Raw genomic sequence first — 25,311 nt, forward strand, 5'->3', positions numbered from 1 at the left:
TATTTAAATATCTTATCCAAGTGGGGGAGAGCCTTATAACTTCTAAGGGATATGTTTATTATACTCCTCTCTCCCTTGGGAAAGGCATGTGAGAGTAGAATTTAATTAAATACAATAGTGTAATTCTTTTCCTTTACTGACAACGATCAATTCAAAATTTGAGAAATTAAATTATAATTACCAGAGCAGCACTGCTCAAAATTATCATAAAAATTATAAAATTTTCAAACCAGCTGTGTTTTACAATTCGGTAGCAGGTTTTTCTAAATTTCCACCAAGTTCTGCCTGGAAACTCAGTGGTATCCACTATACAGCATGGGAAACATTCAACACAACCTGAAAAGAGAAAGAACAGTATATTGGCTCCATGGAAAATGTGGAGACATGGAATCTAAAAAGTGTAAAATGTTTTAAAATGAGCTTCTACAGATGATACAAAGAATGTGCTGTTTTACCTATGGAGTAATGCTGTGGCTGAAATTATCTAAAGATAAAGAAAAGATTTGTAGGCTGAAATAATATCTTTTAATAGAGCAACTCATACATGGAAAAAGCAGAGAAGCTATTGTGTCTAGAAGCCCTACAGAATTATTATTTTAACTGATTATTTGACTTGATTGCACTAGAGAGAAATTACAACTAGATTCTCTGTGCACTGTTTCGCACCAGAAACACATTTCTTCATTGAGCACTTTTGCTCATATACAGATCCCTACAGTCTGATGCCTTAACATAAGACTGAGTCACTCACCAATGATGGCATTTTGCTACCTAAACACGGGGATATAGAACCATTTTATGTCTCTTTGGATATTCTACAGCTTTTGTGACAGTTCTGACAGCTTCCAGCGGTCGTCTTGTGTACTCTCAGGCATCTCACATGGCACTAAGTACCTGTGTTCAGGCATCCCAATCCTACTCCAGTTCTATGTGGACTTCAGGTATATTTATTTCAGTTTTTATGTTTATAAACAAGTGTCTCAGACAAAGAGTTTCTGCCAATTTGGAAATGTTCCAAACAGATGTCTTTGAATCACTTGGTTCATTTGGTGTCACCGGAATACATTAAACATTCTTACTTTCTCCAAAACAGTCCTTTGGAAGGTGTGACTTTTTAGGCTGGGGAAACATCTCCAGAAGAATAACTGGATCCACAGTGCTGGCTTCAGAACAGCTACCGACATCATATTTCTGCACAAGAGAAGGGCAAAGAAGAGAATTTATTTGATTTTAATTAATAAGGTTACCTCCCCCCAAAAATCTGCAGTGTATAAATTCATAAGGTTGCTGAACTACCAAAATAAAATTATAAATAATAGGACAGAAAAGGCTAATTCCTACTCTTTGTTTCCATGGCTTTAATTTAATAAGTTTCTCAGTTTCTTCTACTTGTCTACATTGGCCTTGCAGGAATGAAAATGCTTAGAAGATATTATATTGTGCTACAGCTTTACTTTAAAGAAATCTCTGTTTTCTTCATGCCTATCCAATTCTCTTTTCATTTTCAGAGATACGAGCTATGTCTCATAAGGCTTGAAGATGGAAAGGCCTGGCAGGAAAGAAATGTACATATGGTCTAAGCATTCCAAAGAATTGTAGTTATTGGTAGGTAACTTACAGACTTAGTTAACACAATAAGGAAAAGAAATATAGAGAAAAATGAATAAAGCAATCTATGAGCCATAAAGTGTAAGTGCTCTACATGACATGGAAAGGGAAGGCATGAGGAGGGGGATAAGAATGAGAAGCCAGAAGAAGGGAAAAGTGCCACTGTTGGTAAGACACCAGGGAATCTTCAACACATTAAAAAGATAGTTATTTAAATTCATGAACATTTTATTATTTTTAATGTTAATTTTTTATATAAATATAATTAATGTATAACAAATAAAACTTCTGGCAACTTTATCTAAACACAGAAAATGCCAAAGTGGTTGGACTTTTGGAGGTAGTAATCCAGAAAGTTGCTGAACTTCATTTAATTTTGTGGGTCATTGGAGGGAAGCCATGATTCTTCAGCTTTTTTGTTGTGGAACCGTACTGTGTAAGTTTCTAGATCAGAAAAGTATGGTTGTTTTGGGAACCATTTCTAGAGAACAAATCTTTGCATCCGGCAAAGACAGCAGAGAGAATTATCTACAAAAATGAAGAGCATGTATCAGACATATAAAGAGAGTGTGTTTCTTGACTAATTTATGTTCAGTTATTTTTTACAGAATAATATATTAAGTTCCACTGCTGGCCACGGCTGTTTATGAGAGACAAACCTCAATGCTTAAAATTATTATTACTTCTAGAAAGATGTAGCATCTTCACAGGATACTTGCTAATCTTCAGAAAATACCAGTTTGTCCCCTCAGTGCTGAATGAGAGAACTGCTGTGACAATTTTTATCTTTAGCATATTCCATAAGATGTTAAAAGTTATAATTAGCTCTTTTTGATCTTTTTTTTTGGTATGTTTCCAAAAACACACTTACAGTTTCAGAAGCCCCGGAAATCTGACTCAAGCCGCTTGAACTCCGGCATTGGTCTCTACGTCTTAATCTGTCTCCCTGCATGAAATAATACAAAAGAGTTGGTTTTCCACATTTTTCTACCTGACAGTCACTATTAAAAGTCAAAATTCTGTAGTGGAATCTAAAGAATCCACAAAACGTAATAGTTTTCTGGTTTTACAGGTAACTAAATGGTATCCCTCAAAGGCATATAAAAGAATGGTTTCTTCCTCGGTTGCAAATAATGTGGTCTTGTGGTTATACTGTGGAAGGGTATCATTTCTCAAGATCTCCATTTAGCCCACTGATGGATTCCTGCATCCAGTTCACCAGGCTCTGATAAACTGGCTCGTAGCAAACTTTGCAGCTGGACCCCAACAGTCTCACGTTTCTAGTTGGAGGCAGAAGAGCTCAGCGACTTCACTCAGCTCTCCGCCCTTGCCACTAAAATTCCAAGCAATACGAGATTCCACTGCAGCAGGAAAATAATGTTTAAAATATTAAGAAACTATTATTTTAAAGTGAAGCTTTTCTTTGCACTCCCTTTGGATTCCATGCAACTGAGAAGCAACACTTAACACAAGAGGCCTGCCTTCCACAAATCCCTGGTGCCATCTGTAAGGTAAAGGAGACAAGAAGAAAGAATACATCTTGATCAAACTTCATTTAGCAATTGACAGCAATAAATGGAAACAAAACAGACAGAAGCAGAATTATGGCTGTCAATGTGGAGAATGGTGAAAAAGTGGATATGCGGCATCTCTTATTGAATAACTAAGACCATTTGGTAGTTCTTGCACTTTGAAGGTACTAGAAGAACAAAGAAAGTAAAATGGCAGAAATGACAGAAGGGATATTATTTACTCTTGAGCCTTTGAGATTATATCTACAGATGCAAGTTACAGTAATTTTTCAAATATTCATATTCCTTACCTGTTTTCTGTATTCTATTTCTGCGCATACACTGTACTCATCATCACCTTCATCAGTGTAAGTCTCTGCTATAGCAATGGGAGCACAGTTCCTATGACTGGTTAAAAATTCTTCATATTTCCTTGTTACTGGGTAATTCTCTTCAGTCTTGTAACGCCCACTGTCAAACCAACAGTTGTCTACATCCTTTCTGACATCTGTCATGGCATAGTTATTTTCCTCTATGTCTTTGGTAGAAACTTTCACCAAAGTCTTCTTTTTGGCTGTTGTTTTGAGGCTTCGTTTCATTATTTTGCCACAACGGTCCCAAATTTTGTCTTTCACAGACTGCAGGCCCTTGCGAATCTGTGCAATGGCAATCTGACATTTAGTCATTCGTCCAGGATCTTCTTGTCCCACGGAGGAGTCTGTACTGAATGAACTCAGCAGCAAGGCAATGAACAGGTTGAGCACCTTAAAATAGTTAAAGTAAGTTGGAAACACTATTACTAACAGAAAAAATATTTCAGAAAATCCTCCTTAGAATTTAAAAAATTCAGTCTTGCTTTCATCAACCACTGCAATGAAATTATTTACTGTTATACTGGAATATTAATATAGCATGATATGGCTCCTTCTAGAAAAAAGAAAGCAAGAGAAAAAGGAAGTGAGGATTTGGGTATATCAAATATATTCTCACGTACTCTGATGTCCATAATGTACAAGGAGGTGGATGTGTTGGAAAACAGTGGACAAAGGTAACTGTTAATAACACCATCATCAAAAAGGATCTGGTATAGGCCAACAAATCAAGCAAAAGAAAAAGACTTTGTCTTCCAAGTATATATATATTAGATCTTGTATATGTCACGCAAATAAGAAAATCTCAGTACTGTGAGCTTTTGATAACATAAGGATGAATTGGTAAACATTAAAAGCACTGAACAGTTTGGTTATTTGATCCTAGCAACACAAAAGATGAAGAAATCAGACACCAAATTACCAAAAGCACTGCAGTTTTATACTCTGGGTAAAAGGAATAATTTTGTGTGAGAAAGAGAAAGACAGGGGAAAATGAAAAAAAAAGACAAAAGACAAGCACATATTAAAGAATATCCAGAAAAGAGAATAGTGCAAACACTCTTCAAATTATAAAGTTTGCCTTGGAAAACAAAATGCTAGTGTAATTGAATGCATTAAGTAGAGACTGAAAAATAGCTTGAAACTCACCACCAGGTTTCCTATCAGCAGGACTAGCAAGAAAATGGGAAGACATAGCCCTTTTCCAGCCACTTCCATACATTCCCACATGGTTTCAATCCATTCTCCACATAATATTCGGAATATAATCAGAAATGCATGACAAAAATCCTTCATATGCCAGCGTAGATGCTTACTGGTGCTTATCTTACACCAGTTATCCTCATAATAACTGCTCAAAACCTGCTTTCCTACTACAGCAAAAATAAATACAGTGATAATCAAAACCAGAGTGAGGTTACCCAGAGCACCAACTGAGTTTAGAATTATTTTCATAAGAGTATTTAATGCTGGCCAGGACTTTGCCAATTTGAAGATCCTGAGCTGTAAGTAAAACACAAGAGAACAACGTGAGTGGCAAACACTTCATAGGTACCAGAGCACACATACAAACCAGACCCTGTATTTATCATGCTGCCTTTACTTCAGTAACATCATTTTCCCCCCAAATAAAGGTTATTAATTGTTCTGATCCAAAAGCGCTGTGCTTAAGCTCAGATGGTTAATGTTACCAACAGCACAAAACTGCCAAAACTTTCAAATTGTTTGAGCTCAGTTAGATACAAGAATGTGTAAGTCTATTAGTATTAATAACAAAACCAATAATAATAGTAATAATAATCGAGTGGCTTATATGTCCTTGGAGGAGGCTTATGAAATGACTGCATATTTGACCAAATCAAATGTAATCAGACAAAAATGGAAAAAATACACTTGAAATAGGACCTGAAAAGCCAGATGGGATCTATTCTTTGTACCCTCATGAGCAAAGAGGACATTTTTAGTCAAATTAGCATTTGGGGCTGTTAAAACTTCTTGGTCACGATACACAAGATGAAACAGAATTCAACTGAATTTCTAGGGGTGATGACTCTGAAAAGCCATGAAGAATGTTAGAATTAATAAATTTAGCATTATAAGTACATAGTGAGGCCACAAACAAAAAGGTAACATTACACATAGACATCTCAGAGCTACTCCTCCTTTCCCCTAACATGGAGGAAAACCATGAGGAGACCTCAAGGTGAAGTTTGAGCCTTGAGGAAACCTGGGTTTTTTTTGCACAGCTCAAAAGGAAAAGCTGTGAAGGAACCTTTGCTATCCCTAAGCTCATGAAAACACTTAGATAATATATTTTCTTAATGGAAGATCTGAAATGTAGTTGAGAGGTGCCACTGTACAGACCTAACGGGGAACCGGTGAACCCTCTGCCAACTCAAATCTCACTGTGCCAGAGGATTGGTAGCATCCAATATACACAGTATAATAAACATATTGAATATATTCTTTAATATTAATTTAATATTCACTCTAATTAAACATTCATGTTGCCTTACTATTTACTAAGAAAGAGAACTGATTTAACAGATTCATCAGTAAAATAATTCGAGACTATTTCACTGTATCTTTTACAAATCTATACAACACATGTAATTTTAAAATGAATAAGTAAATAATTACCAGCCTGAAATACGACAGATTTGTTTCAAAGCTTATTAGGCCAATCATAACAACTATGCTATCAAAAATATTCCATTTTTGTTGAAAATAGTTGTAAGGATCTAGAGCGATGATTTTCAAGATCATTTCTGCTGTAAAAATCAGGGTGAAGACCTGGAACAAGAAATTCAGCAAGAAATCACTGAAAAAGTATGACTCCTTAAGGGACTGTCCAGTATATATATGGGGTTATAACACCATATTCACTCTAACATAGACCTAACTTACCTTGTCACTTATACAAATCATTCGTCGGTAACTCTTTGGCATGTCAGGGTACTCCAGAGCCATGAAGAAGGTATTCACAATAATGCAAACCATGATTAAGAGATCAGCAAATGGATCCAAAATTACCAATTTCACCTTGTCTTTGACTGCTCTCCAGAAAGGACAACAATTCCAAATTAGATACTTTCGAGCAAAACGTTTCCAAAATGTGGGGCATTTCATTTTTGACTCCTGCAGTTCTAAATGACAAAGAGGGAAAGTGACATAGGAGTAATCTTACGTGGAATCTCACACTATGAAGAAAAAGACAATCAGTCACAGAAAAGATTGAAGAGAAAAATCAATATTGTGAGCAGAATGGCATCATAGAAAAAAATCACAGAATCACAGAATGTCAGGGATTGGAAGGGACCTGGAAAGCTCATCCAGTGCAATCCCCCCGCCGGAGCAGGAACATCCAGATGAGGTTACACAGGAAGGTGTCCAGGCGGGTTTGAATGTCTGCAGAGAAGGAGACTCCACAATCTCCCTGGGCAGCCTGGTCCAGGCTCTGGCACCCTCACTGAGAAGAAGTTTCTTCTCAGGTTTAAGTGGAACCTCTTGTGTTCCAGTTTGTACCCATTACCCCTTGTCCTATCATTGGTTGTCACCGAGAAGAGCCTGGCTCCATCCTCCTGACACTCACCCTTTCTATATCTGTAAACATTAATGATGTCACCTCTCAGTCTCCTCTTCTCCAAGCTCAAGAGCCCCAGCTCCCTCAGCCTTTCCTCATAAGGAAGATGCTCCACTCATCCACACATTCTACACAAACTAATCACAAGCTATTTAAAGGTCACCATCCAGAAATCTCGTCATTACAGGAACAGGTAATATCACCCATCTTTTCATATGTTTATTTTACTACTGAAGGATGATAAAGAATCTGCATTAAGGAGAAACAACTGCCTCTGGGAAAACTGACGACGTGTTTTCTGAGAGCTGCATCTGTGCAGTCACAGTTGCAGCAAGGGCTGAAAAGACAGTCCAGGATGAAATGAAGAAGGGTGTCTTCCATATCTTGGTGTCCATAGTTAAGGACAGGGTTATAAGTCAAGTTGGAAGGGACCCCAGGAGATGTCTAGTGCAACCCCCTTTTCAAAGCAGGGTGGCCATTAGTTCAGAGACTGAATAACCTATTCCTCTCTCTGACTGTCCTCATGGTGAGAGCTTCTCCTTACACTCAGTTTGAACTTCTCTTCTTTCAACTGTTGTCTCATCTTCCCACTGTCCACGACCATGAAGAGTCTGGCTCCATCTTCTTGATAATGCCTTCCTACACACTGGAAGGCCGATACTACCTTCTCCTCAAAACTTTCTCTCCAGGTTGAACCAGTGCAGCACTGGGCGAGCATTCCAGCCCATGACTTGGTGGCCCTCTACTGAACTCAACGTATTTCACATACTGGGAAGGTTGGGGGGCAAACTGAGCATTTTATATGGCCTAGCATGTGCTTAATAAAGGGTGATAATCACTTTTCTCCTGGCTATGAGCCTTTCAATATAGTCCAGGATACTGTTAGCCATTGCTGCCAAAAGGGCATGTTGCTGGGCCTTTCTCAGCAACCTCCCCACAAGGACCCACAGGACCTTTCCTGCAGAGCTGCTTCCCAGCCAGCTCTCAGCCTGTATTGTTGCAAGAGGTTCATGCAGATAAGGAGTAATTTACATTTGTCCTGGTAGAACTTCCATAACATTCCTGTTGGCCCATTCCTCCAGCCTAAGTCCCTCTAGATGGCAGCCTTTACCTCCAGTGCATCAAGCAGTTCCCCCTGCAATTTCGTGTCATCTGCAAAAGCTGAGAGCAAGCCCTCATCTCCCCCAGGTCATGTGTCCTAAGATACACCCTGTGGTGCTCTGCTTGTTATTAATACCTGCCTCCAGGTAGAACATAACCTGTTCAACCAGATACTTGAAGCCCAAACATCCAACCATTTTTTTGTCCAGCCATTCAGACCCTAACACCTTAACTTGGATGGAAAAATACTGTGGGAGGCTATGCTGAGAGCCTTGCTAAAGTCAAGGTAAATTAAAACAGTGCTTTCCCCCCATCCAGAAACCCCAATTATTTTATTGTGCAGGGCAATCAAGTTGGTCAGGCATGATTTACCCTTGCTAATTGTCAGTTACAGCTGAAGTCACGTGAGATACGAGAAAATTTATATTACTGAAATGTACATTTTATTGCAGCATAATTTCCCCTAGTGACTTTTAAAATAATGCTGACTGTTTGTGACATTTTGATCTCTTAGGTCAAGTTACAAAATCACCATAGGATAAAACACTAAAGTATGACTTACGCAAATTATCTGTAATAACAGTGGCTGCACTCATTAACCTCTGTCTTCGAAAAGGATCTTTAATAGCATCCATTGACAATTCATAGGAGAGCAGTATCTGCCTCTTTGGTTAGAAAGACAACAGAAGATAATATAACAAGAGAATATGAAGAAATGGCAATATAAAAATTATGTCCAGTATAAGATAAATATGCCTTTTTAAATACACATTGCAATGAAGACTGAAAGAATGTAAAACAAAACAATAAAACAATATCATGTGTTTGCCTTTGAAGGCGAAGGACATTTAAGCAAAAGCAGTAATATTTTTCAATAAGTTTTTTCCTCCTGAAAATGTTTAACAAGAATAATAATAATGTCATTATATAAGAAGTATAGAATCATTAACAGGGGAGCAAAGGAAACAAAAATAGTCTTACCAGTGACTGATAAAAAGAACATACAAAAAAAACATTGACAATCAGTTTGAATAATTTATTGGCTGTTTATTAATTATTGATTATTAATAAATAATAAATATTTACTAATATTAAGAATAGTTATTTGGTTTATCAAAATTATCAGTTTTCCCAGCCCTATCAAACCTATTAAGATCTATACTAATATTGAACCACCTAAAACTAGGAATGGAGCTACGATGTTTTTATTAGAAGGAAAGCTAAACTCAGTGTTCCTGAAGTGCACTGAAGAACGGACAGGTCAACACACGTATCTTTATGGGGCACACTGAATTATTACCGAATACTTACAAGCTTCTTGTGGCTGCGATCAGGCTGTGAATTAAATATAGTCTCGTCTTTGCCACGATCACCTAAAATTAAGCTTTGTTGTAAAATCGGTTGCTCTTTCATCTCTTTTTCTTTTAAATTTTTCAAGTCAGTAACTGACATTTCAGATATGACATGTAAGGCGTTATTACTCTCTTTAGCAGCCAATATCTGTAAAAGAAACAGCAAAAAGTCAGTCTGTTAATACATGGTGAATGGACTAGGATCATATACAGCTTAATTATTATGCTGTCTGAATGCTTTGCGCTAATAATTCTTACCTTTCAAATATTAAGCTACGGTTAAAAGATGGGAGTACAAAATCCTATTCATGATACTGAAAGATAAAGCAGGGTTACTTATCAGCTACTATAATTAAAGTTTGTCCTTGGCACTTTAGATATTGTATTTTGTATCTGAATTACAGAATACTAAAGCATATCCTTTTGCTTTCCCTTTCTTACTTTGGAAAGGACCTTGAAACCAGAGACAACAGAAGACTAAGGGCTCAAACTCAGTCCTAAAATGTTAAACTTTTCTTAACTACTAATCCTGTTGAAAGAAAAACAGAAGAAAAGCCTAAGTAAAGCTTGGCAAGCTGGAATTTCAGAGAGAGAAACACTACAGGCCTGTTGACAACTGTAGAGGAGGAATTCGGTAAACTGGTGATGCCTTTCATTTAATGCTGAAATTGGATAGTTGTCAGAGAATATTTGTATGTCCTCTTATAAGTCTGACTTTTCTGGTTGCTCAGAGGTATCTTTTATAAAAAGTTAGAAGATAAAATATGTCTTTCAGTAACTTTCAGTCTATCTTGTTGCCTCAGCTCAGAGCTTCACTTCTCAGGAATAAAGTAAGAACAACCAGGTGATCCCTGGTCTCCTACAGGCCAAGGAACGAGTGAATTAAGGCAACGCTGTGCCAAGAGGGAACACTGTAAAAACACGATGTGTGTGTGTATCAGCTCTACAACAGCAAAGAAACTCCTGCAGTCTCTGGATGTTCTTCTGCATTAATACGGAATTAATGGCATTAGCCTGGCCAAAGACTATTCCTTGTCAACTCATAGACCTTTTGCATGCAATTCATCAAAAGAGGCATGAAATCCCCCAAATAGCTGTGTACAATGGCTCTCGGAAAGTTTGCATTTTTAATCGGTCCTGAAACCTATCAGCATCAGAACTTCCAGTTTCAGGAAGCTGTAGAAATGACAACTTTGCAAATGTATCCACTCACACTTCCTTCATCAGAGTGCGTAGTAATAACAAGATGGAATATCCAGAGAAAGGAATTTCTGTACATGGCATGAGTGGTAGTGTACGAGAACGGGGCAAACGACAGAGTGCAGGCATTTATGCAATACCATAAAAACTGTATTCTTGCCAGCAAGCTGCTCCTACACAACATCAGGTGTGCAAATTCTAAAACTTAAAATGTTTTAACTTGGATTCAATGTATTAAATATACTAACTTACAAACCTGTTCATTCTCTAGAATTCGTTGAGCATCCTGAAGTAATTTTTCCTTTGCCTCTGTTTCAGCAAGAGTAGATCTGTTTTGCTCTTCATATGCCATAGTTACTACAGCCAAGATCAGATTGAAGAGATAAAATGAGCATAAAAAGATGACCCCCAGAAAAAATAAAATGTAGTTCTTTCCAGATGTCCGGATAGTCTGTGAGGAAAAGGTAAAGATTGCAATAAATCCTTAACAAACTAACATTTACAATAGAATTTCAAACCAACTTGAAACAATTTATTTTCCTATATAATAAAAAGGTTGACATATAGCACTGTTTTCTTTCAACAACAGTAGGATCTGCCTCTGGTCTAAATGGTATAGAAGGTCAAGAAATCCTTCTAGTCAGGAGTTCCTCTGGCCTTCAAGTAAATGAATTTCAGCTCTTAAAACTTCTCTGTGATCATAATTCAGTGAAGAATTAACAAAAACCATTCATAAAATTAAACATATCCCAGAAAATCAAGGAAGTGATCATCATGGTTTAAGTTATAAGAAGACAATTTCAGTTGTAAAGAGGTATACAGGTGACCACAAAATAAATTCATAAAACCCAGTAACAAGGATGAAAGATCAGATATCTAAACAGTCAGGAAAGATGCTATATTTAGTGAATCAGAGGCAATATTTAGAATGATTGCTTATTTTTACATTTATTTTTTCAAATGGCAGCAGAGGAGATGGCTCAGAATTAAGCTCTGAGGCATTCAAAACTAAAAAGCACATGACCTCCAAATGGTAGGAACATGTATCAATTAAAATAATACATATATATATCAGTTAATAAAGCTTGCTGGAAAAAAAAAGTTAAAATGGGCCATATGGAAGCTATAGAACAAGTCAGAGAATAATTTTCTTCTAGCAAAGGCACTGCATAGATGTAACAGATCCACAGTTCTCTACATGCAATTTTTCTACCATTTTTGTCAAAAACCAGAACTTAAAGGTTAAATTCAACTCTTGGAATCAAAACATAAAGGCTCCGAGTTTTTTAGTACTAGTTAATAAAAATGACCTGAAATTTAAGTGTATACGTTGAGCCAAAAGGTTTGCTGGGAGTTAGGACATAAATGGATGAGAAACAAAGTGCATAACAAGCTCCCACATGCCCTGCGGCAGCACTGAGCTCACCAGCTGGATCTTCTATATACCTGTTCCGTTGGTATTATTATTTATGTATTATCATTTAACTATTAATCACTGACACAAGTATCTTCTCCAACAAAACTCTGGGCATTCACAGCAGGATTGCTCCCATCTACCATCACTTGCAGCTGTTACAACTTAGTCACTTGAAGCTACTTTCTTAACATTTACATTGAGTTTAAAAGAAATTTGGTTTCAGGGATGTTAAAACAGGTGTAGATGTTTCTAGTGGACATAAAGCTCTAAAATGCATGTCTAATGTCATCTTAGCAGGTAATAAAAGTACCTACTTGTCTGTAGAGACGCTCCCAGTAATCCTGTGTCATCAGACGGAACAAAGAAAGGAAGGCCCAGCCAAAATGGTCAAAACTTGTATAACCAAAGTCAGGATTTTTCCCAATCTTCTGGCATCTATAGTTTTTTGGGCACTCAGTGCTATCCACAACAGAAATGTTAAACAATACACACTTGCAGTATTAGATTGTACCTGGAAGCATCCAGTACCCAACACCAAAACCAGATTTGTTCAGTTTATCTGAAAGTCTGCTTTATTATTCCTCAATGTAATTCTGCCAGAAGGTCTGAGTCATATCAGACAATCCTAGAAAGCTATTTGTCTGGTCAAAGAAACAAGACAGAAACTCTATTTGTGTCTAGTTTCTGGCTAAACAGAAATGCTTCACTAATGTAGGATACAAGCAAACAAATACATATAGAGGGGGAAAAAAATAGAAATATGTTTGGTTTTAAATAATTCACCAATATAAGAAGAGGAAAGTTTATTAATACCTCAAAACTCTTTACTAACCTGTTCCCCTCCTCCTTTATATCATTCTACATTACCAGTGATTATTACATTACCAGTGGTTAGGAAAAAAACCCATATTAATGAATAATTTAATAAATTAATTAATAAATAATTCCTTGGCTCATAGAATCATAGAGTCATTTTGGTTGGAAGAGATCCTCAAGATCATTGAGTCCAGCCATTAACCCAACACTGTCACTAAACCATGTCCCTAGGAACCTCATCTACATGTCTTTTAAACCCCTCCAGGGATGGTGACTCCACCACTGGCCTGGGCAGCCTGTTCCAATGCCTGACAACCCTTTCTGGGAAGGATTTTTTCCTAATATCCAATCTGAACCTTCCCCGGTGCAACTTGAGGCCATTTCTTCTTGTCCTATCACTTGTTACTTGGGAGAAGAGACCAACCCCCCCCATGCTCCAAGCTCCTTTCAGGCAGTTCAGAGATCAGAAGGTCTCCCCTCAGCTCCTGTTCTCTAGGCTGAATCCCCCAGGTCCCTCAGCTGCTTCTCATCAGACCTGTTCTCTAGAAACATCTGGGTTTTCATTTAACCACACCCCCCACACAAATTCCACCCTCCTGAAAAATCACCACCATTCCTTTAGGCCAAAAATAAAATCACAGTACATCTGGAGGAACAAAAAAAAAAAAAAAAAAAAAAAAAAGAGAGAGTACTAAAACGGTTTTGTTCACTTACTCAGGATCTGAACTGAATCCACAGAGCAATATTTCAGAAGAGTTATTAACTCTGTAGCAGATATCTAGTAAAAATGAACAAGGAATCATTGAATCAGATGATGTCAGAACTCTGACATTAAACCATATGTTACTGCACTTTAAAAAACAGCCTGGTGGGCCAAATCTCTGTGAAAGACTCATGTCACAACAAAGAGCACTTAGGGCTGATTCGAGCAGATCTGTCCCCATGCCAAATTAAACAACCAACCAACCAAACCAAACAAACAAAAAATCCACAAAACAAACTAACCTGCATAACTCATAATGTAAGATTGTATTTAGCAAACAATAAAAACAAGAATCTCTGCAACAAATAGGCAAAATCTCTGGATAATATAGCTTAAGCAATGGAAAAAATCATTCTCTGTGAAGTACCCTTAAAATTAGGATCCCCATGCAATGTACACTGGAAAAGAAGCAAATGCTTATAGAAAACTCAGTCTCTTCTGTCCCACAGACTGCTAATCTTGCTCCAAATCCCACATTCACTAATCTCAGATTCTGCTGTCCCACAGATTTCATGTTGCTATGTGTGCAAATGGAAGGACCTACCTTTGTGTGAGAAATACATGCAACTATATTTTAACATCTCTGTGAAAAAACAAGACGTACATAGGCAGATAAACAGATTACGTAAAGGGAGAAAAGAATAAAATTTACCTTCCTCGCTTGGTAAATATATCTTGGCATCCTTACACAACGTTTCATTGTATATTGTATTATTGAGGACACATTTGGCTGTTAAATTGCCCATAAAAAGCTGGAGGCCTATTAGGGCAAATATACTCAAGCAAAAAACAGTCAAAATCAATACATCAGTAAGTTTCTTAACGGATTCAATAAGTGAATTTACGATGACTTTCAGACCTAGAAAAATAAGATTCAATGATATGCAAAATGAGAAGAGGAATGCAATAGTGTTCCCATAGGAAATATACAACAGTTGCAAGTATTTTAAAAACAATCAGTGTAAATGTTTTTTTGACTTCAGAGTATTAAATGAGGTAAAATAAAGCATATGCATGAGTAAAGTATTTTTACTTAAATTTCCGAGTGATAAATTACTTGGCTTTGACTTCATTCTAACACTAAGTTTTATAACATGAAAATTCTAAATTAAGATGGCATCTAAGCAAACTCTTAGGAGCTCTAATGAATATTAACAGATTTCTGTGCTTGATTAACATCAATCAAGCACTTCACATTGTGTCAAATACATATTACCATAAAGGACAGCTTCTGCTGACCTCAGGGAATTCTCTCTTAGAACATAAGGCCTTACAGATGTCAGCAGTTTAAAAGCAACAAAATATTTATGACAAGGGAGGGAATAAATATGTGTTAGGGACCACCCAGCTGGAAAACAGCTGGGCATAAAAGGACCTGGGGGTTCTGGTGGACACCAAGATGAACATGAGCCACCAATGTGCGCTTGCCATAAAGAAGGTGAATGGTGTCCTGGGCTGCATTAGGTAGAGCACGGCCAGCAGGTCAAGGGAGGTGATCCTTCTCCTCTACTCAGCACTGGTGAGGCCACACCTGGAGTACTGGGTCCAGTTTTGGGCTCTCCAGTACAATAGAGACATGGACATAATTGAGAGAGTCCAGCAAAGGACCACAAAGATGACGAAGGGACTGAAGCACCTCTATCAAGAGAAAAGGCTGAAAGAGCTGGGACTGTTCAGCCTGGAGAAGGGAAGGCTCATGGGGGACCTTGTGAACAAATATAAAAACCTGAAGGGAGGGCGCAAAGAGGATGGAGCCGGGGTCTTTTCAGTGCTGGTCACTGACAGGAACAGAGGCCATGGGCACAAACTGAAACACAGGAGTTTCCCTCTGAACATCAGGAAACACTATTTCACTGTGAGGGTGACTGAGCACCGGCACAGGTTGCCCAGGGAGGTTGTGGAGTCTCCCTCCTTAGAGATACTCAAAAGCCATCTGGACATGGTCCTGGGCAACCAGCTCCAGGTGACCCTGCTTGAGCAGGGGGTTGGACCAGATGATCTCCAGAGGTCCCTTCCAACTTCATCCATTCTGCAATTCTGTGAAAATGGGTTATATATAAACTGAAGACCAATATTCTGGCAGAATAAATGAATTTGAAATATGACATCAGCAGAGAGTGTTATCCAGGATTTTTCCAGAAGTCTTTCATAAGAAAAAAGTAAAGTTACATTTAACATCTGTTCTCCAAGGTGAATATGAAAGGGAAAGTATGGACAAATGGTTTTGACATTAAAAATTAAACATGTCCTATGTTTGATTACTGTTAAAATTCCATAGCAAAATCAAAGATATGTTTGTAATTACATAGAAATAGTAAAGTTACTATATATAATGAAAGTGGGATGTATAGTCATTTATAGATTTTCAAATGAGTTTTTGCAGTTAGAATACGTAATTCTTACTTTGGTATCCTAAGTAGCAGCACAGCTTACAAAAATTGGGCATTGGAACAGACTGCCTGGGGAACTGGTGGAGTCACCATCTCTGGAGGGGTTTAAAAGGTATTTAGACGAGGTTCTTAGGGACATAGTTTAGTGCTAGAGTTAGGTTAGGTTATAGTTGGACTCAGTGATCCTGAGGGTCTCTTCCAACTGAAATTATTCTATGATTCTATGATGTGGACAGCATATGCAAAATACTATTGATGAAGGTATTATGCTCAGTCCATACTGCAGCTGTGGTCAGTAAAGAAATCAATGTAACCCTGAAATATCGTGAAGTCTGCATTCTGGGAAATAAACCATAGAAGACTGAGCTAAGGAAGTACAATGTGAAACCAGAAATATTTTGGTATAGCCATCATTATGTTAAGACAACATATTGAATAGGGTGGCACGGGGCAAAGTAAAATTGAACATTAGTGATGGGATAGAAAAAGAAGAAAATATAAACATTTGCCTGTGTCAAAATAATTTTGAGGAAAGATGATTAAAAAATTATGTTAGGATACTGCTGAGAGTTGCTACAAAATGCAAAACTGTCAGACCTTGAGATCCCATTAACCATCACAAAAAGTGACCAGAAAACCGAAGACAAGAACAGGAGAGGAATTAGAAATAGCACAGTGCTGAAGCAGGGAGAAAATTGGTAAGATATGTTGTTCCTTACCTGGTATTACTGAAATAGCTTTCAAAGTCCTCAGTACTCTGAAAGTTCGAAGAGCTGCAACCTTGCCCGGACCTTCATAAATAGTAACATACCTATAAAATTAAAGCACCATATACCTGAATGACAAAGATCTGGCTTTTCAGAGCATGAGTATACTGAACACACAGTAACGAGTAACTTACAGAAAATAAATAGGTCAAATACGTCCTAAGGTAGTTGTCTAAAGTTAAGAATATCTAGATATCTATATAAAATAATGGGACTTTTGAATACTACCTTTGAAAAGAAACATGGCAGGTTTTTACTTAGTGTGGATTTGGATGCTTAACTTTTGAAGTGCTTACTCATCAAAATGTCAAACATAAACCTTCAATGTCACAACCACACCTTCTCATACTGAGACTAACCTGATTTAGACCACATGAAAGTACATGATGTGGCTACCTCAGAACTATGCAATATATACTTTAGGAGAAGGGAGCCGAGCAAAACTAGGATTATAATATGTTAATTCTGTACTACATGGCTGTCTTTCTAACTGTTATTTAACAGTCAGCTGAGAACTTGAGTATTGAAACTAGTTTCAATTTAGTCATTTCAACAATTTGAAAATTTCAGAAAATTAGGATTTTAAGAGTTGCATGTTCTACACGGCATTTTATATTTAACAGGTTACCCCAGATTTTATAAGACTGTCAGAATGGACATGAATTGTGACTCTTCTTATGACAAGGTCATAACTAGTAACAGAATTGCTTAAAATAAAGTCTCAATAACAGCATCTGAGAAACATCAGTTGGAAAGGACCTCTGGAGGTGATCTGGGCAACCTCCCACTCAAGCATAACTTTCTCAGCAATACATCAGAACGCTGGGGGTTTATCTGACCTGTAAGATTAACAAATTCTCAAATACTTTAAGTAATAACTTAACCATTAATTTCCAAATACTTTTATTGATTGCATGATAGGACCCCAAAAACCCAGAAGGTACTAAATTGCAAAGTGCTTATATCTGCTTGAACATGAATTAAGAGTATGGGTAGGGAAGCAGGACCATAAAATCAAATTGTTCATACAGCTGTTGGACTAATTGATAGCCACTGATGATTAACAATATGTAAGCTCCTTAGTGGTTTATAGATTACCCATAAGAATACTTTGTTAATATACATGTATCGGTGTGCAAAGACATCTGAATTCATAATCTGTTATTTACAAACAAGGCAAAAACAGTCAGAGATATGACAGTTGATGTAGCCTTTGGTACAGAGCCCATAAGATGGTAGAGTTTAAGACCCAGAGAGAAGGTAGCAAGATGAAGAGTACAAAAAAAATCTTAGACTTTAGGACGGCAGATTTTAGCGTGTTCAGCAACGTAAAACTGCCCCAAAGGAAAAAGAACAGCTGGTTGATCTTCAAGGGGATTTTCTTCAAATCACAGGCATGATACACTCTACTCTGTAGAAAGGTGGATGTGGCAGAAAAGGAGCTTAAGGAAAACTATTCAGAAATACTAAATGACAGAGATTTGGTTTGAAAGCTCGGAGTCTGGGCATGAGGGAATCTGTTCACTGCTGCAAGCAAGACTATTTTGCTTTCCAGATTAACATTCTATATTTGAGATGCAAATTCTGACTTGGTTTCTTCCTCATTCCTTGTCCACCTGGCAAGTTGGTTTTGATACAAATTTAATATTGACCACAGCAGCGATTCATCTGGACTTCAAGAATGACCCACAACAGATGCTTTCAGGGGATTTTAGAATCAAGGCAGTGATGCTTCCCAGATTTAATTCTTCCAGCAAGTTTATAGCTCAGGGACTTTCTGAACAAGATACAGTATCTTTGTGTTTAAAATAACCCTGATGTGTTTTCACCCAGGATTTTGTCCAGATGTCTTCTGAATGCAACTGAGATGTTGGCATCCACAACCTCCTATGGGAATATGCCTACATGTAGTATGAAAAACTACTCCCTTCTTTTTTATTCTGTCATCTGACACTTCATTTGGTGCCCTTAGCTCTCATTGTAGGAGAAAAAAATAAATTATTTATTATTTTTTGGCTCCCTGCCGCAGACTTCAACCATTTTCCTGCTCTGTATTTTTTATGAGAGTTCTACTCTATTTAGATTCTTTATTATGTGGAATAAAATATGTACATCTTGTCTGTATATTTTTTAATTCTGTCATCTTTTGAGATGTCAGGAGCAAAACTACATATAGTCCTGAAGAAAAATACAGGCCACACAGTGAAATAAATCTGTGTTCTGCTTCTTTATTTCTTACCCATAGTGCCCTCATTTTCTAACTCCTTTTCTGACCAAGATTACAAACTGAAGTGCTGTTTTCACATGATTGTCTATTTTAACTCCAGCATCACCTTCCCAACAAGTAGAAGCTATTTCAGAGCCCATAACTGCCTATGGCAAGCTAGGTCTGTTTTTCCTTAAGCATCACTATCAGTCTTGGGATTTCATCTGCTATTTATCGCCATGTCATTCAACACCTTGTGACCCACTTTGGATCCTTCTCAAATGAGTTTCATCTGATCTAGAGTACGACTAAGAAAATACATGCTTGCTTTTGGCTGGCTAAGCAATCGCCTCTTAACAAAATTTAAATACATACTAAACTGAGAATAACCAAACAGCTCTAAGATGAGCTTTGCATTTAGGTCTTGCTTTAAGGTCTAGGACTATTTTTCACTTTGCAGATATGCGAAGGGTGATTGAACCACAGTTACTCTTCAGCAGGTAGGATGCCCACCACTCTAAAGAACTTCAATATCAAACAGCATTTCATCTGCATGTTTGTCTCTTGAGTGTAAAAGAACAACTGAGTTTTACTTACGTTACGACAATAACAAAAAGATCCAAGCAGTTCCATGGATCTCGAAGAAAGGTAAATTCATTCCAAAAAAGTCCTCTTGCTAATACTTTTATCAATATTTCTCCAGTGTATATGGCAGTAAAAAGATATCTGAGAAGGAAAGTGTATATTAAATTTATAGAAATAAAAATATAAATGAGATTCAGGCATATTCCTGCCTTCTCTGTGATTTAGTCACTGAATGGAGATGAAGGTAGAAAATGTGAAGGAAAATAGGACAGTTTATATTACTTTCAGAAACATTGTGGGTATAAGGTGATGCCTTCCTGAATTTCAGTAAGATTTCCATGTGGATCTCTATTCACAAATGTTCACCTAAACATATCATGCTATTTCTGGATGAATACCTCACATTCCCTTACGAAAAGATTTTAAGACTGTGTTTATGATCTAAAGCAGGCTGGAAAACTTCAAAGCCTCAACATTTTTGGAGGAAAATAACAGCAAAGATTTATTTTAATCTGTAAAGTTTGCACATTTTGTATGTTGATTCTTTAAACTTTATCACTAAAAGAAATGCTACATAAAATTAAGCTATCATTACCACCATGCTTACCACAATATAAGTGGAATTAAAATTATAGGACCTCTGAGGCCCCAGACACATCTTCAAGGTTTAATTCCAGAACATTGACTCAAGTTACACTGGATACAGATTACAAAAGGTAACATGACATTATAAATAGATGGTTTCCTAATGTGAACTGAACTCGGGTGTTCCCAGAAAACAGCAAGAAAAAATTGAATGAATATTCACCCATCTATCCTTTTTGCATGAGTTGGCCATAACAGCCATTCAGGTTATTGCCTTAGAATGAGAGTTATTCAGTTAGAATCCTGCTGCACAGTCTCTAAAAGGCTTAATCTTTAAAAGGAAAAATGGGGTAGCTTTCTGTGTTACATCAGATGGCAAAATTAGCCAACATTGAGAAAAGGGCATATGGTGTAAGCCTCTAAGAAAAGGCACTGAAGCTCTATAGAAGACTGTGTGATATAATAATAATAATCCTGAATCTTCCTCAGAGGTCTGTCTGAGAATTTTCAAGCCCCAGAATTAGATTACCACATTATTTAAATTTTTTGGTCTGGCATGTTACTATCCTTAGAAAAAGAGGGAACAAATGGCAACTGAGATACTTACTCAGCCCAGTTGAGTGCATCTGGAAGCTTATTCACAGCCATGGAAACACAATTGAGCACCACAGTACATGTAATAAAGCCAACAAATAACGTGAATAATAAGCTAAGGAAAAAGTGCTATATTATAAAACAATAAAGTTCACAAAAGTTGCTGATTTACACACAAAACCACATACAGCTTTTCAAATAATTACTTTGGTTTTCAATATGCTCAGGACTTCTCATGTGTTTTCTGAAGAAACTGATGTCAGATCAAACTTCTGCTCAGCTGGGTAAACATCCTAATTTCAAAATAACAATAATTATCTCCATGTGGAGATCGATTTGGAAGTGAGGACACTAGTGGGACATAATCTGTTTAACAGAAGAGATGAGAAACATAAACAACTGGAAAAAATCTGAGTCCTCTGCTGTCTACTGTTATTTGAAACTTTAGAAACCTCAATTTCTTCCCAGCAGGAGCATGGAATAAAGAGAAATGGGCAACAACCCTGAAATAACTAGGGGTTTTACACCTAGGAAAACCAGATTAAAAAGCTTAATTATCAATAACCAGTGTGATTTGAAACTGGGAATCCATATATACATTCTTAGAAGAGACAACTTTGCTCTGCAATGAGTTCCGAAAACTTTCTTATTTAATATGGCAGGTGATGAAAACATACACAAGAAAAAATACCCTTTCATGAAAGTTCACTTGTTCCCTAATGAAAGGGAGATTTTCTTTAAAATAAACATTGTCCTTACATTTAGGGTTTATTTGAAACTGAACAGCAAATTTAGTGATATCTAATAGCAGGAATACACATTCAAAATCAGCCATAAGTTCTCATAAAAGGATCTATTTCTACAAATTAGTCAATTCCAAATGAAGACAGATGTTCTGCAGAAAGAGCACGAACTACTCAGCCTATGGTTTTGCACCTGCAATCCTTCACATTTTTCCATTCTTCAAACCCCATTGCAAAAATATGAAAAACGGGTGCTCTTCAGAACTTTCTAAATGGGAGCATGAAATACTTTTCTTAGGATAACATCAGACACCCTCGGCACAGCATTGCCATAAATCACATCCTTCATGTTTTAATAGCTAGAGAGTCATTGGTTTGTGGTGGTTTTGTTTGGTTTGTTTCCTTGTTTTTTCAAGCTTGTCACCACAGTAGATATTTAGAAAAACCTCCAGAAAAGGGCTAAAATAACAGTGTCCTCTAAATGTTGTTTCATAAAACTATCTGCAAATCTGACTTAAAATATGAGCTTTTTGACATTTTTACTTGTACCAACACCATGTAAATATCTCGGCTATTGTGAAACAAGATTCAATATAACTGTTTTAAAAATCTCTATCACAGCCGCATGAGTTTACATTTACATTAATATGAACCACAGAAAATGGCACAGTACCTTTTAAAACTGAAGCAAGATAAACCAAGAAAAGGATATGAATGGATGATAATTTTAATTGCTGCTTTTCTGACTGGATTAAAAGGACCAAATATACACAAGGCAGGCGTGGCAGTAAAGCGGAAAATAGTCCTCCTTTTATTTATCACCATAAAAGTCTACAAAAAAAAAAAATCATGTGAAATATTTTAATGAAAGAAAATTGTCCCCCCAAAATTAAAAGTTTAGCTTTTCATATCTGCATCTAGAAATATATATAACTGCAATCAAGAATAAAGCTTTCCTGTATTCTTAATTGGAGCTGTGATTTGATGATACTATGATTTGAAAGACACCAGTTCATTATTGCCTGTGAGGAAGAGGTAGTAATGGAAATGAATTTGAAAAGCAAGTGACCATATTCACTTGGTCAAAGTAATTAAGGGATACTATTCTAGGATTGCAATAATGGTGTTAATCACACTCAAAAGTACCTGACTCTTGGGTAGTGTTATAGGCTACAAAATATTCTTTACAAAATATACATTGTGTAAGATTGCCAGAATCCTGTCCAGTCAAAATTTTTATTTTGAAATACCTCTGAATTATCAAATAAAACTGTAAATCCTCTCTAAGCCACCTTAAGGTCCATGCAGCTCAGGACTTTTGCCACATGAAGTAAAAATGAAATCCCTTAAATCAAAACCACAATTCACTATATTTTTTGTAACTGTCTTGTCCTGGTTTCGACTGGGACAGAGTTAATTTTCATCCTAGTATCACAGAATCACAGAATGTCAGGGATTGGAAGGGACCTCGAAAGCTCATCCAGCCCAATCCCCCCGCTGGAGCAGGAACACCCAGGTGAGGTTACACAGGAAGGTGTCCAGGCGGGTTGGAATGTCTGCAGAGAAGGAGACTCCACAACCTCCCTGGGCAGCCTGGGCCAGGCTCTGGCACCCTCACTGAGAAGAAGTTTCTTCTCATATTTAAGTGGAGCCTTTTATGTTCCAGTTTATACCCATTGCCCCTTGTCCTATCATTGGTTGTCACCGAGAAGAGCCTGGCTCCATCCTCCTGACACTCACCCTTTACATATTTATCAACATTACTGAGGTCACCCCTCAGTCTCCTCTTCTCCAAGCTCAAGAGACCCAGCTCCCTCAGTCTTTCCTCATAAGGAAGATACTCCACTCCCTTAATCATCTTCGTGGCTCTGCGCTGGACTCTCTCCAGCAGTTCCCTGTTCTTAAACTGAGGGTCCCAGAACTGGGCACAATATTCCAGGTGTGGTCTCCCCAGGGCAGAGTAGAGGGGCAGGAGAACCTCTCTGACCTACTAACCACCCCCCTTCTAATCCACCCCAGGATGCCATTGGTCTGGTATAGTAGCTGATACAGTGCTCCATTTTGGAATGAGTATGAGAATAATATTGATAACACACTGATGTTTCGGTTGTTGCTGAGCAGTCAGGAACTTTTCAGCTTCTCACACTGCCCACGAGAAGGCAGGGAGTGATCAAAAGGCGGGGAGGGGACAGAGCCGGGACAGCTGACCCCAGGGACCAAAGGGATATTCCACACCATATGACATCATGCTCAGCATATAAAAAGCTGGAGGAAGAAGAAGGAAGGAGGGGGATGCTAGGAGTGATGACATTTGTCTTCTCAAGTCAGTTATATATCATGGAGCCTGGTTGTCCTGGAGACATCCGAACACCTGCCTGCCCATGGGAAGTGGTGGCTGAATTCCTTGTTTGCTTGTGTGTGAGGCTTTTGCTTTACTTATTAAACTGCCTTTATCTCAATCCATATGTTCTACTTTTTCCAGTTCTCTGCCCTTTCACACTGTGGGGGGAAGGTGAGCAAATGGCTGCGTGTCTTGTTTAGCTGCCAGCCAGGTTAAACCACATTTGTTCAAATATATCAGCCTTAGTTTCTCTTCATCAAGAATAACACTTAGATAACTTTGAGGAAAAAAAGAAAAAAAAAAAATCTCTTTGAGAAAAAAAAAAATAAACAATCTCTGGAAGAACAAAGGTTTTAACACGTTCTCTAGTTAAACTACTACATTCCAGTGACTTTCTGGTATACAGAAAAGACAGCAACATGCATGGAACCTTCTGCTCTTCAGGTCAAGTCCCCAGTCACAAAATAGATCTTTCATTTTGAATGGATTCCCAGAGCATCTACCTTACACACTCCTATAGGCAACAACACAAAACACCTCGCAATAGCACAGAGTATATGCAATATAAATATGGTAAAATTAACAAAACTGATGAGACATGACATAACAGAAAATTAATTTATATAATGAGAATATATGGTTTTGGTACACGGAGTACTGGGAATATCTCACCTATGTCTCCCCTAATTTGGATAATATTTGTAATTCAGCAAAAGCATCTGCAGTAAGTGAGCAATTCCAGTACACTCATCTACTCTTTGACAGGTACTGTTTAAACTAGAGTGAGTTCAGCCCCTCACACATCATAGAAACTGCTCTGGAAAATAAGGCATCAGTTATCCTGGACCATCTTTCCTATCAAAATGCATCAAATGTATCCTTTTTTCATAATTAATTCTGATTGTTGACTGGAACGTAAAATGCCTTCACATTACATAATGTGGAGCACACCTTAGCACTCCCACCCCAAAATACGTTAGTAATGTTCGAATATCTGTCTACAGAACAATCAAATCCCAGCATCCCCTGAAGAGAGCTTTTACTGTCTCTTAAGAGTTCAGTGGACAAAATTAAATTTTTAAAAATTGCTTTTGAAAGTTTTAACCTGGTGATCACTGTAGTATGGATCAAAATCTTCCAGGGGTTCCCCAATGAGCTCCGCAGGAACATCCCCATACAGAGATGGCAGTTTTTTGCAGGTTTTCAGATCAAGCTGAGGAGTAGGTTTGTCTTCTTCAACTCCTTTGTCTTTATTCTCCTGGTCAACTTTGGCTTGCTGCTCTTTTTTCTCAGCAATTCTGTCCTTGATCGCTGCCAAGGACTCAGGGGTAAAACGTCGAAAGCTGTGAGTTTCTGATGGCCAAATAAAGGAATCCAT

The 25,311-nt window shown here is 37.5% G+C and overlaps 1 protein-coding gene across 1 annotated transcript in view; it reads right to left on the reverse strand.

Annotated features, from left to right (window-relative positions):
• Positions 1–25,311, reverse strand: part of LOC309435883 (sodium channel protein type 5 subunit alpha-like) — a gene marked incomplete at both ends in the record, with an annotated part of 37,079 nt that extends 11,768 nt beyond the window's left edge. The window contains 17 exons of the mRNA XM_082044625.1: positions 182–336; positions 1,080–1,191; positions 3,431–3,883; positions 4,640–4,993; positions 6,131–6,283; positions 6,398–6,636; positions 8,737–8,839; positions 9,486–9,674; positions 10,983–11,177; positions 12,458–12,602; positions 13,674–13,737; positions 14,375–14,581; positions 16,832–16,923; positions 19,683–19,811; positions 20,863–20,964; positions 22,305–22,423; positions 25,039–25,311. Coding sequence (XP_081900751.1) covers positions 182–336; positions 1,080–1,191; positions 3,431–3,883; positions 4,640–4,993; positions 6,131–6,283; positions 6,398–6,636; positions 8,737–8,839; positions 9,486–9,674; positions 10,983–11,177; positions 12,458–12,602; positions 13,674–13,737; positions 14,375–14,581; positions 16,832–16,923; positions 19,683–19,811; positions 20,863–20,964; positions 22,305–22,423; positions 25,039–25,311 — 3,084 coding nt within the window. The remainder of the gene's footprint in view (positions 1–181; positions 337–1,079; positions 1,192–3,430; positions 3,884–4,639; positions 4,994–6,130; positions 6,284–6,397; positions 6,637–8,736; positions 8,840–9,485; positions 9,675–10,982; positions 11,178–12,457; positions 12,603–13,673; positions 13,738–14,374; positions 14,582–16,831; positions 16,924–19,682; positions 19,812–20,862; positions 20,965–22,304; positions 22,424–25,038) is intronic.

The sequence above is a fragment of the Streptopelia decaocto genome, assembly GCF_964273445.1.
Source record: "Streptopelia decaocto genome assembly, chromosome: 2".
NCBI classification, from domain to species: domain Eukaryota; kingdom Metazoa; phylum Chordata; class Aves; order Columbiformes; family Columbidae; genus Streptopelia; species Streptopelia decaocto.